Genomic DNA, 12884 nt, shown 5'->3' with positions numbered 1-12884 from the left:
ATAAATTCTTGTCTAAATTTCTAAAATTAACATGAAGGCTACTTTGTGTTGAACTATAATATAGAACATTTTAGCATCTACAGTGCATGTACCTATGTACAGTGTGCATTTTCAGGGCCAAAAAGAAACGGGTATCAAGCTGCAACTAGCAACCTACTTTGTTTGCCAAGTTGACAAAATAGTTCCTGGATTTTAATTATTTTTGGTTGAAGTGATAGTCGTCCTGAGTATTTACATATTTTTATCATTTTGGTAATGACAAATGATACCTAGAATAGATAAGAATATATTACATAACATGTTTTTTTCTCTCTCTCTGAAAGATTTTTTTTTCTCTTGCTCACACACACTCCACTAACAGGGCAAAAAATTGCACATTTTCAAGATAATGTACTTAGCAGGGTGAATTTCAGTAGGCAGAATAATGATTGCCAAGCCTAATCAAATAGTTTGTTAGTCTTCTCTGATACTGAGATGCAGAAAACGGAGTAAAACTGAAAAAGGACTTTTCATTTTAATTTGTTTTGATCAGGTTTTGGCTTGTTTGTCTCTGTATTGCTACCCTTGTCTTGTAATTTATTTTAGGATGCCATTGGATTATTGTTTGAGGTTTATGCTCCACACATTCTTTTAGTTGTTTCCAACAGAGTGAATCAATAGCGTAGCAGAACAGAATTTACATAAGCAGAAGATTTTACACCAAGGCAGAGGGATACAGAGGATTTTATTTTCATTTTCAATTTTAAACACGGGAAAAATGTTTACCAACAAGAAGATCCAGACTAAATAAAATGGCTGACAGTGATCCAAATCTGGCTGCCTAGTGCAACTGTTGAGCTCTGATTTTAAGCACATCTAATGAATTATGTTTTGTGCACGCTTTATATTCAGGTTGCAAATGACAAGGGAGACAAATTAAATCCATTCACACGTTCCTCTGTACGTCTACTGTGGCATCACTTCAGCAGAGCAGGATGATGTATTTAACTCACCTCAGACTTACTCTATAATGTTGTCAGACTGATAGGCCTCTCGGTGTGACAGAGAGGTGATGGATATCTATTGCTAGACATATTTTGACTGTCGAACTTATTAAACACGTCTACATGCACATATCTTTGTAATTTGCCATGTCTCCAAGGTGAGAAGTAAGTATGCATTAAAGCTTTACTTTAATTGTTCCAACTGGGATATTGTTTTTCTTTTCTTCTGACACATCGATAAAAAGGCTTAAATATTGAAACCCTCTTGCAAGGGGAAACATCATCATCTCCTGTAGTGTGTTGTCTTTCTTTTTAAGATTTAGAGTCATTATTTGAGCTCCACTGTGTATTAGGGGAGACTCCATCATATTTGGGTTGTCTGTGAGCGGGCCTTAATGACCTGTCATCCAGGCAGGTACTGGACAACTCCTTCTCATCAGCCCACCTTCAGTGGGCTTTCAGTGAACAACCATTACATCAACTTAATCTCATTCATGCCACAACAGTCTTACAGTTTTTTTTTTTTTCAATGTGGTTTAGCACAGAAACAGCCGTAAACTGAACCGTGCCTCGTCATGTTGAGTTGATTTCTGCGCTGTGTTCCTTTTTCAGACTTTGATTTTGTGTCTTTGTCGTTTTGTCTACAGAACATGTGGATTGAGAGGACCACTTACACGACAGCGTACAAACTCCCAGGCATCCTGCGCTGGTTTGAAGTCAAGTCAGTCTCCACAGTGAGTAGGAGAAGGGCACGTGTGCCAGGCAGGCCCTCCTAATCAAATGAGGATCTGCAGCCTTGCTCAGAGGCAATCGATATGAATTGTCCACTTATGTGGTATAGACAGCCGTGTGGATGCAGGAGGGCCACTCCCCGGACTAACGACAGGGCACGTTCTATCTCGCCCACATTGATTCACCAAGCACTCCTTAAAGCCTCTCTCCACTGAAAATAGCTACACAGCACAAATACAACTAGAGGAGAGTTCAGAACTCCCTCTCTGATGATTTTCCTTGAATAGAATTACCGGGATTGCTCTATTGAAAATATGCTCATACTGCAACGAATGACTTTAGTGTTTACTCTAACACGTGGAATGGGCACATTTCCCCCTGCATCCCACTGAATCCTCATTGATTTTTATCATCTTAGTTATCTTATCGTAGCTGTTGTGACCAATTATAGTGCTGATCCTGTGTCTCCATTTTGGGCTTAGATGTTATCTGTCAGAAGAGGGGTTGTAGAGAAATGAGTATAGTAATATAAGCTGGAGCACAAGAGCAGGCTACAGTATCGCTTGGACCCAACACGCCTGCCTCATCCTTTTAATGTGTCATCAGTTTGTCCAAAAACAAATGCACTACTTAGTGTAATTATCCTGGCTAGGTACTCCACAGTCAATTACTCTTTATTTGTCTCTTTCATGTCTGTGCTGTTGAAAAGCCTCAGAAAGAGGAGCATCTCCTCCTCTGCTCAGAGGTTCTCTTTAGCCAGGGCGTTTACCACAGTCTGCTCCCTCTCTATCCATAGCCGTCAAATAGCATCATGTGACACCCACACACCAGGCAGTTTAGGCATTTAGTTCACCACAATGGTCCTTCTGGTCGCTGCATCCACAATCATTTCACTTAAAAGATGTGATCCCCCCAACCTCCTGATCCCATGTAGTGAAGAGTTATTCTCCATTGCCACACTAATTCAGAGCAGAACCCTTCAGGCTGGGTTGGAACATACTGTCAGGAGCAGCTTGCCCTCCAGATGAGCCAGGGAGAGGCCATGTCCCCGAGGTCAGACTCTCTATTTAAAGCTTAATGACTAGGCTGAGATTCACCAAGCTAAAGCCTTCCGTCTGACAATGCTTTTTATCATGCTGGCCTGAGACATACCGGCACAGATTGGAGATTTGTCTCCCTGGCACAACCTCTTATCTTTTTTGGCTGGGGTCTAAATCTGACATTTGCTCAACGATCCACTCATGTTTCTTCTAAATTCTTAGTATCAAGCTACAAGGGGGTGATTTTTTTGTTTTGTTTTTGTTTTTTGTTTTCAGCAAAAGTAATGAGATTTCCTCCATGTGGAGTTCCATGGATTGAATTGGCATTTGTTTTCACACAGTAGGGGAATTAATGACAGCATTTCCAAGTATTCATCTTTTCTCAGAATTTCCAGTCATATTTTGTTGACTAGGGAATTGAAATTCCCCTATACCAACGCACTATCCATCTTCATTTGACAGTTGCAGGTTCATGTATGGGCGCAGTGAAAAATGATTCATTGCTCCTCTATCCTACATGATTTATGTGTTTAGTTAAGGGTTCCTAAGCCCATCTTTTAATAACCTATCCCTAGATGGTGAAGACAAAATGTTTCTCCTTTATTGTTGTGATCACAGAGACAGTAGTGATGTACAGTATGTGTATATATGCTAAAAGTGGTGAATAAGTGCTGAGAAAATTTTGTGACACCTTCACTTACTCTGCTGCACAGGAGGAGATCAGTCCACTGGAAAACGCCATAGAAACAATGCAGCTGACGAACGAGAAGATCAGCAGCATGGTGCAAAGGCATCTCACAGACCCCAACCTTCCCATTAACCCCCTGTCCATGCTGCTCAATGGGATTGTGGATCCAGCTGTCATGGGAGGTTTTACCAACTATGAGAAGGTAGTCAACATGAAAAAAGTCTCTCAATTATATATATATTTTTTTTATATATATATATATATATATATATTTTTTTTTTTTTTTTTTTTTTTTTTTTTTCTCTCAATCTGTATTCCTCTATATGCACAATTTGATTTTAAGCATAATTTTAACAGGAGTTTTAAAGTCATAGTTTGAGATTTTGGGAAATACACTTATTTGCTTTCTTGCTGAAAGTTAGATTGGAGATCGACGATCGATACCATTCTTATGTCTGTACCGTAAAACTGAAGCTAGAGCCAGCAGACAATAAGCTGAGCTTAGCATATAGACTGGAAGTAGGGGGAACAGCCATCCTGGCTCTGTCCCAAAAGTAAAAAAAAATCAGCCCAAAAGTTCGCCATCTTTATGCTAAGATAATCTAACCTAACTGTCTCCTGTCTTTGGCGTCATATTTAATGCACAAATGTGAGAGTTGTATTGGTATTCCTTTTTTTTTTAATTATTATTTGAAAAGCTCTACTCAGTCTTCCTTCTTTTTCATCATATTTCTAGTGTTCTCACTGGTTTATTGGCTGCACACTCAATTCACCTGTACCAACATAGCAACTCATGTAGAAAGGAAAAGTCTTTTTAACTTGTTTTTGATGATACAAAAAAAAAGTGCCTGTTGATTTTCCAGCGTATACAACCACCTTGAATAGATTCATATTGGTCTCGGTGCAGAATGAGTCAGAGGAGGTGCAACGTGAATTCTTTGCCCTCAGGTAATTCCTTCATCTCAGTGACATAGTGCAGGTGGTAGAGCAGAGACGGATGTCTTGACTACATTTTCCTCATGCTAACAGCCCCTCCGAAAGCTTTCCCCTCACTCATTTGTTTTTCCCACTCATTTCTCTTTTTTTTAATATCAAAAACCCTTCCACATTTCCTATTGTTCCTTTTGTCTTTCCCTGCACTTACTCTTCCTATACCTCCCTTCATGTAAACATACTTAATCCCGTGTCTCTTATCCCTCTTCTCCAGGCCTTCTTCAATGACAAGTACATGCAGGAACACCCAGAGGACATTGAGAAGATAGAGAAACTGAAGGACCTTATCGCCTGGCAGGTGAGACTGCAGCTAAGATTGGTCACCTGAATCTATGCGGAGTGCACATGACCATGGTAAAACATCACGCCGTAGTTTCTAAAGCATCGGTCTGTCTTGCCAAAGATGTCAGGGTTCGGGCAAAAGTACCATGACCAGCTTATGACAAATTACATCCTTCTTTACTTTAATAGATGACAGAACCCATCATATTCCATGGTATTTTCTTTTCCATGGCACATGTAAAGGAAGGCATAGCCTACAGGCAGTCAACATACTTACGGTATGAAGGAGCATGAGAGGCGTGAAAATGCCAACTCATGCCACTTGGCCTTTCAGCGTAATTGAGCTTCATTAATTTGCGTGAATTTGCTCTGGGCTATTCACTTTCAGGTGTTGAAGATGTAGTGGCCTTATATCTAAGTTACTGTGATTTAATTATTAGAGTTAAGGAGTTTATTAATGGGATCAGCACCAGAAGTCTGGGTGCCACAGACCACCAGCTAAGGGCCCTGTACACACCAGGCTGTGGGCTTTGACATCTGAAAGTCCTTCATATACAAGTAGGTCCATAAGTATTTGGACAGTGACACAATTTTCCCTCAGTACACCAGCGATAGATTTGAAACAAAGCCATCAAGATGTGATTGAAGTGTGGACTTTAGCTTTAATTCAAGGGGTTTAACAAAAATATCAAATGCTATATTCATTTTACTTATGTATAAATATGGCCGTATTTCCTGAACAGCTAAATGAGATATTTTTGTTTAACCCCTTGAATTAAAGCTGAAAGTGTACACTTCAATCACATCCTGACTGTTGAAAAGCCCTAACCTATCTGTACATACACAGTGGAGAGTTTAAATGCTGAGAGATACTTGTTCAGTTCTGTATATTATGGCATTTATGTCAGAAATGTTGTCACCTCACTAAAGCGCTGCTACTGCAGAGTCACTCCGAAAGGTTATAGCTGAAAATATGGTGTAGTTTGAAGAACTTGTTAGTGCACTGGCAAGACTTTCCAATGAGAGTAACTGAAGTGAGCAGGGGGGAAAGTGTGTTAAAGAGTTCAGTGGAAATAATAGTGAGGGAGAGTGCTGAAGCAAACATTCTGAAGTTAGGGAGGATGCTCCACTGAGTGAAGAGATAGCAAGAGATCAGCACTGGCAGTTTTGCGAGCTTTGTACCCTCAGGAAGTGCACACACAGCAGACAAGAAATGCGCGCACACACACACGTTGTTTGACTACATTGCAACACGTGCTGTTTTAAAAGCTTACTATGAAAATCAGATCTTTAGCTCATTTGTAGCTCATCCTTGATTAATAAACTCCTGGCTATCTGTACTTTCTAGAGAAATTACAAGAACTTCCTCCCTTTGGGATTTTAGAATGCTGCACAGTAGGTTTTATGTTTTGTTTTGCTTCTTTTATTGCTCTCTCTTAACTCCTCAGCTGTAAACTAAGGGTCACTTTAATACTCAGGAAGTCCTGGTTTCCTGCCTAATGGTTCACCCTGGAATTGAGAACATATAGGAGAAGTTTTTCTGTCTGCTTCCTAGCACTACTTTCAAGGAAAAGGAAGTTAATTGAATTCGCAATAGTTGTTCCCTTCTCTGTTGTGGAAAAATGGGTCAACTTTGTGCTCTGTATCTCTGGTGGAACTCTGAAAAAGTTGACTCTTTTCTGTCTGTGAAACCCTCTGTCTTTATAAGGCACAGTGCTTCACGGCATAAAATATGCCAGTCTTATATTGCCTCCCTGCTTCTGACACTGAAGTCTTCGAGCTTGATGTCATTTTTGATGCTGCTCGCATAGTTATTTTGCCTTAGAAGTAAGGCTGTTTTTTTTTTTTTTTTTTATAATTACTATTCACCAGACACTCAAATTTTGTGAACATGGAAAAAAGGATGAAATCACTGACTGAAGTAGAAGTTGACAAAGCAGATGAGGGTAACCTAAAAATAAACGTGTCAGTACTTAATTACTCTTGGAAAGTAGGGAATATTGTAGGGAATAATGTATAAATACTGTACATTATACCTGATAAGGTTGGAGTATGCAACTGGTTTTTACCTTTAAGACCCATCCGTTATTTTTATATCCATCTCGAAGGAAAGACACTGAATAATAATGTAGAAGTAAAAAAGCCTTTGTTTCAAATATTTGTGTTGGTTCCAAAGTGGTGCTCAGATGTGAAAGAGCCAATTTTCCATTTCAGCATCAATGTGAGATTTCCGCTGGAAATCGCATTGCAGTTTTTAAATCCTCGTCCACCCACAATCCACAGTACTAATTAGCAGGATCTCTGTTGTACACAACAGTCATACCAGTATAAAATAAACGAGTTGCTTTATCTTGGCAGCTGTGTTAGGTTAAAAATGTCCTTCACATTCTCTTAACTACGTCTCTGAAATCATGGTGGTATGTATGTCCCTTATGCACAAAAAGACCTGACTGAAGTTGTTTGGTGTGATCATCACAGAGATGTGTGATAGAGAAGGCAGAAATATGTTTGCCAAGCCCACACCAAAAACATATACACAGGGAACTTTTAAACGGAAGGGTAAGGCAGACATGTTGATTTGAAATGGATCAGCTGTCCCCTCGCCAGAACCAGCATGCTTGTTTATCTGGCGTCTTGAAATCTGTCTAAATCAGACAAATAAGGATGAGCCTGCTCCAATAAACAAACTAAACAGGGAGAAATGAGCTAGTGTGCACTGTTGTTCTGAAATACCCATTGTCCTCGTCTAGTAATTAAGAGGAAATGAGCAAACTGGGAATTGGGAAATTAGGTATTGTAAAAAGCTCCCTGGCAAATACAAAGTAGGTGTTGTGATCAGTGATGTTTCTTGTTCTAATTTGCAAATTCTTTGGACAGATGCTTACATTAGTACTTTAAACTTTTAACAGCAACCTGATCCACTCTGTTACAAGCTGTTAAGGGTAGTTGAGAGATCAACAAATTGAAGCACAGACCTAAGGGGGCCATTTTCACCAGGGCATCAACAACATAGTCACATGTATATATGCAGAATCTTTTAGTGAGAATTGAATCTTTTACGGCATCTTTTGATTTTAGTTTTTTACTTAAGCTTTTGATCCCTTCATCTCACGTACAGTAAAGTCCGTCTGCTTAATGGTCTGTTCGACTCACCACCGGCTGGATATGTCACGTCACAAAAACCCCTTGTGACCTCCCGGAAGGTCTTAATATGTCATCATAGCCCTAATACCAGGTATCTCAAATGCAATGTGGCTTTCCCAGCACCCCAGGGTATTGCTCTGAAGTCTGTTCACTGTGCTTTAGAGAGGGATAGATTGACAGGGTTCAACTAAGAGCACTGGGCTCCAGGAGACACTGCTTATATTAAACAGCCATACCATTTCTTTCACACTTCTTGTCAGCCGATAGTATTGAAAATTTGCCTGTTTATAAATGGGGCTGGGGCTTCATTTGTAATCACTGCATGCCAACAAAATGTAGCTTGAAAGGTGGCACTTAGTTCCAAAGTTGTGATTTGCATGGAAATATGATGAGGGAATGTGCATACATATAGAGAAACATCAACCCTGAATTTGTGTATTTTGGATATACAGAAAAACTTAAATTGATGAAGTAGTGATAATATTGCACAGGGACATCCAGGCCTTTTTTTTTTTTATTAGTTGCTTTGTTCTAAATTCTGTCTAGTTTGTTTCCTATTTACAGTATTTTTTTATTGGGTTTATGATGTCCCAATGATTTATGCCACATTTAGAGCTGGAGTAAATGATTCTTGACCGCCGGGAGGCACAAAATCACTGCCATTGAGCATCTATGGCTCACCATCGCCTATGTGTAATTTTTGCATAGTGTCCGTTGGCACTAGTTGTATTGGCGGCTATTCAGCTAATTGAATCATTGGCTGCTTGAGTCGATGGCATAGACAGTTGGTGAGAGCGCACTGTGACAGGCCAGTGTATCATGGCCCTTAACAAACAGCTCACTGAGGAAAACGACATGAGGACATTAGAAAAAACAAGAGCATTCCATTGGTTTGCTTTTGGCCACCTGACCGACATATGTCCAGCGTTTAACCACCTTTTTGCCTTGGTTGAGCGTACACTCAGCTTGTCCGACCTTGTTTCCCATCTGTCAACAGTTTTAGATGAAGTGTGGCTGGTTAGAGCGGTGATTCCCTTCCGCTGGTATTGCCACTGTAAGTGTTTCTCATTATCAGGAAAGAAAGTTCAAAGTGTCCTCATGACAGTGTGCTTCTTGCCATTTTTAATTTACTGTGTCTGGCCTTTTTTTATTTTTTTAAAGCTGACACCATAACTATTGCTGTGACATGTGGCCTTAATGCCTGCTAAGATGACCAAACAAAACCTCTGGCTTGCCTGGCCTTTCCAGCTAGCATCTCAGTGTCTTTTTTCTTTTTTCCTATAAAAAGAAAACTAACTAAATTTAGCTTTTTCCAAGTGTGTGCTGATTTTTGCACCATGCATTGTTACTCTTTTGTAAGCTGGGCTTTAGAGTGGAATCCATGCTGGATTTTATATATGCAGCCCCAGGTCTCCACTGTCTAATTATAAGATATTAACATCAGCCTCACATGAGGTAACACATGCCTTACTGACATCCCAAATCATAAACTTGCTGTCTCTGTTAGACTGCTGGAGAGGAATAAAAACTTTTTTTTTTTTAAAGTTGTTACATGTAATTAAACTACTGAAAACGTGTGTGTGTGTGTGTGTGTGTGTGTGTGTGTGTGTGTGTGTGTGTGTGTGTGTGTGTGTGTGTGTGTGTGTGTGTGTGTGTGTGTGTGCACGTGTTTGCTTGCAACCTTGAGCCTAAGTGTTTGCCACAATGATCTTTTCTCCATGCAGCCACCAAGCAGAATTCTGTTGCCATGCCGCCACTCAGTCGCACTCAATCATCCTAAGGTCTATAAAAAGATGTGGGTATCCTGGGAGACGTGATTCTTGCCTCAGCTTTCACTCTCACTGTTTTTTCTCCCCCTTTCTGTCTTTTACATCTCACAACACTTTGTCCTTGTGACTCCTCTCCCTCCCCTTTCTCTTAATCCTACCCCTTTTCCCCTCTGCCTCTTTTCCCTTTCCTTCACCTTTTTTCTTCAGCCTCATCCTCTCTGCATCTCTCTCTTCTCTCCTCCAAGAGGTCCCAGCAGTGATAATGAAGGTGCTCAATATCAGGGGAAATCCGTGCAGGATGTCTGTAGCCTCCTCTCATTTATCTTTCTGTGCCAAAGCTTTGGTTTTGTGGAGCACAGCACAGTAACTAGCATTCAGTGAGTGAAATATCCTGGATTTTAGGCGCTAGGATACATGTTCACTATCTCTTTTCAAGCTGATCTGCTCACTGTGCGCTTCTCCTCTCTGTGGCTGTAAGTAAAGATGCTGTTTAATGCACTAGTGCAGTGTATCACATGGCTGAGAACATGAACCTAGCTGATTTTTCAATCTAGAACATTATAGATGTGTGTTTCTGCGTCGGTAATTTTTTCTCACTGTTCATAAACCCTCCCCTACATGTGGAAGCCGTGTGTAAATAAAACATGTACCGAGATTATTACAAAAGGTTGCATCACGAAACTGAATTGGTGTTTTGTGCCAGCTGAGCGAAGTCAGTTCTTACTATAGCCTGCTGTGGAGGGGCAGTTTGGCCTCGGAGAAAAGGAAGAAAGGCGAGCAGCCTCTGGAGAATCAGAGGTTAGCCTACACACACACACACACACACACAAACTTTTGTCTTTACTGCTCCACTTATGCCAGATACTGCCAACACCTCTTTGTACTCTGAGCAGATTCTTTTTCTCCATTTGCTCAGGCCTAGGTGAATTTGTTAGCCGTAAAAGCTACTGTTCTTAAAATGATGCACTAGATGCACTCTGCAGTTCAGTGTTTCCCTGTTTTTCAAATGAAAAATTGCGTCACTCTGACTAGGATGGATTGATATTAATGTTTGAATTAAATCCCCTCTGATGCTGTTTATTTTACGTTTTTACTTATAAGCACAAAAGCATAAGCTGTTTTCTTTTCACGTTTAAGTAGCAGTATTTAGGTAACAGTATTTCTCAGTTATATCAGTGAGACAGTCGGGAGATGTTTTTACAGTTGCCATGGGAAAGAAAGGGTCTGCTATTACCACAGCTGACTGTAAAATCTTTGCCGGTTTCTGGCGAATTACTATGTAATCCTTCACTGCCGTTACCACACCCAGAGATGGCATGTAACACAGAAACACCAGGTTCTGGAAAAAAAAGAAGAAAAAAAACAAAACAAACAAAAACAACCAGCTTAGAAAAAAAAACACTCAAAAGCTCGCTCCCCAAGGGATGGCACTTTTTAGTCAGCAGAGCTTGCTGACATTGACTTCGGCACTGGGGTTTTCTAATTACTAGTTTTCAGCAGTTTGACTCTCTCCCTCGCTCTTTCTCTGTCTGTCTCCCTCTCTCTCCTTCTACCTGAGCTGCGTCTGTTATGTGTTAAGATTTTCTTATTCGCCAGCTGCCTACAGTGTGAGCGGCAGCAGCGTGCTGGAAAGGGTGCATTGCGTCTTTGTTTGCGTCAGAGGTGGAGAGGAAAAACATCCATCACATGCAGGACATGAAGATACATTTAGTCTGTCTATGCTTTTTTCATTGACACGTTTGATATACCTGTGCTATGATGTGTTGATGTCGGTGGTGGGACGAAGGAGGGTGCGGGGGTGTCATGGCAACAGCCCTCTCTAATATAGTCAACTTCCATCTGGGTGAGGCTGCAGTGATGTTCCCCCTTTGTGCACACAGACACACTCAAAGTGATGTACACTCAGTGCTTGTGCTGAGTATGCACAGCCGAGGAGCCAAAGGCCATGTGCATTAAATTGGCTATATGTAGTGGAACAGTAACGTATTCCTCTGATGAATGAAGACCCAGCGTGAAGCTAACCTCTCATCTCTCCGGGGAATGTTGGATAAAGATTTCTTGCGCCGCTGTTTTTTTTTCCCTCGCCAGATCCCACACCTTGCTGAGGGTGTTCGCATCCATGGAGAGAAGGTCACGGAGGCACTGAGACCTTTCCACGACCGCATGGAGGCCTGCTTCAAGCAACTACGGGAAAAGGTGGAGAAACAGTATGGGGTAAAGACCCTGGTAAGAGCTTTTACCTGTTTTATGACCTTTCTGTTACATCAAAGGTGTTTTGAAGCTCAGTGCGGCCATTTTTTAGCAGGCCAAATGTAAATTTCACCGTTTCCTTTACATCTTCTGCTGTGTTTGGCTGAAGATTTCTAGGAAATAGATATTCTGTTTCTTCTAAGAAGTTTCATAGTATGGCAACCTGTTGTTATTATGCCTTTTTGAAATCCAGTATATAGGATTCCAGTCTTCCTTTTGCTTTGTTTGTTCAGGGATGCTTGTAGTTTTAACATTTAGTATGTGCAATTAGCATTTCACACTGATGAAATTACTGAAATGCTTAATTTTGGTGAACACTTCAAGGTAGTGGCATATGTTGTAGAACTCTCCGGGTCAAATAGTATAAAACTCCACCAAAACACAATGACGTGGCTCTCACGAGAAGCCAAAATGACTTTGAATGAGTCAGGTTAGAGGCTAAAAGGTTTTGGGGGAGACTTTGAATTTCCATCAAAAGAAAAGAAAACATGTTGTCGTATTTTGTGTCCAGCGGTTGTCTCACTATGTCTATGTCTGTGTCTTTAGCTAAAAATTTACAATTTTGAGTTTCCTGTACCTTTTTACAGTTAGTCCTCCAAATGCACTTTGAACAAGTGTGCATTTCCCTCAATTTTACCCGTGGTAATGGGTCCCTCGCTCATTTTAAAGGGAGAGGATGGTGACCTTTCAAACAAAAGAAAAGCCATCACTTTCCAGGGTCTGATAATACGGTTATCCTGTCAGATTTGTGATGTCCCCTTTCTTTGCTGGAAAAGACTTTATAAATACAGAATGGTTCATTGTTAGAGCTACCATTACCAGATTTTTCTTCCAGCAGGTTCTACCAGAAAGTAATAGCACCAGAGTTCTTCTTTTTTTCTTTTCCACTTACTTTCTGTTTGATTTTGTCGCTGCATTTGGAGCTCTTTAATGTACATAAACTTAGAGTAATACTGCAAATGACCCTCACCCTTACAGTTTCTCTGTCCATCACACTGGAGTG

The 12884-nt window shown here is 40.6% G+C and overlaps 1 protein-coding gene across 4 annotated transcripts in view; it reads left to right on the top strand.

Moving 5' to 3' along the window:
* The window catches only part of dock1 (dedicator of cytokinesis 1), a 179096-nt gene that overhangs the window by 159265 nt on the left and 6947 nt on the right, over positions 1-12884 (top strand). For all 4 annotated transcript variants that reach the window (XM_040134778.1, XM_040134777.1, XM_040134776.1 and 1 more), the window contains 4 exons: positions 1631-1717; positions 3469-3645; positions 4651-4734; positions 11720-11857. In XM_040134778.1, coding sequence (XP_039990712.1) covers positions 1631-1717; positions 3469-3645; positions 4651-4734; positions 11720-11857 — 486 coding nt within the window. The remainder of the gene's footprint in view (positions 1-1630; positions 1718-3468; positions 3646-4650; positions 4735-11719; positions 11858-12884) is intronic.

The sequence above is a fragment of the Xiphias gladius genome, chromosome 9, assembly GCF_016859285.1.
Source record: "Xiphias gladius isolate SHS-SW01 ecotype Sanya breed wild chromosome 9, ASM1685928v1, whole genome shotgun sequence".
Classification (NCBI taxonomy): domain Eukaryota; kingdom Metazoa; phylum Chordata; class Actinopteri; order Istiophoriformes; family Xiphiidae; genus Xiphias; species Xiphias gladius.
This window is presented reverse-complemented; position numbering and strand designations above follow the sequence as displayed.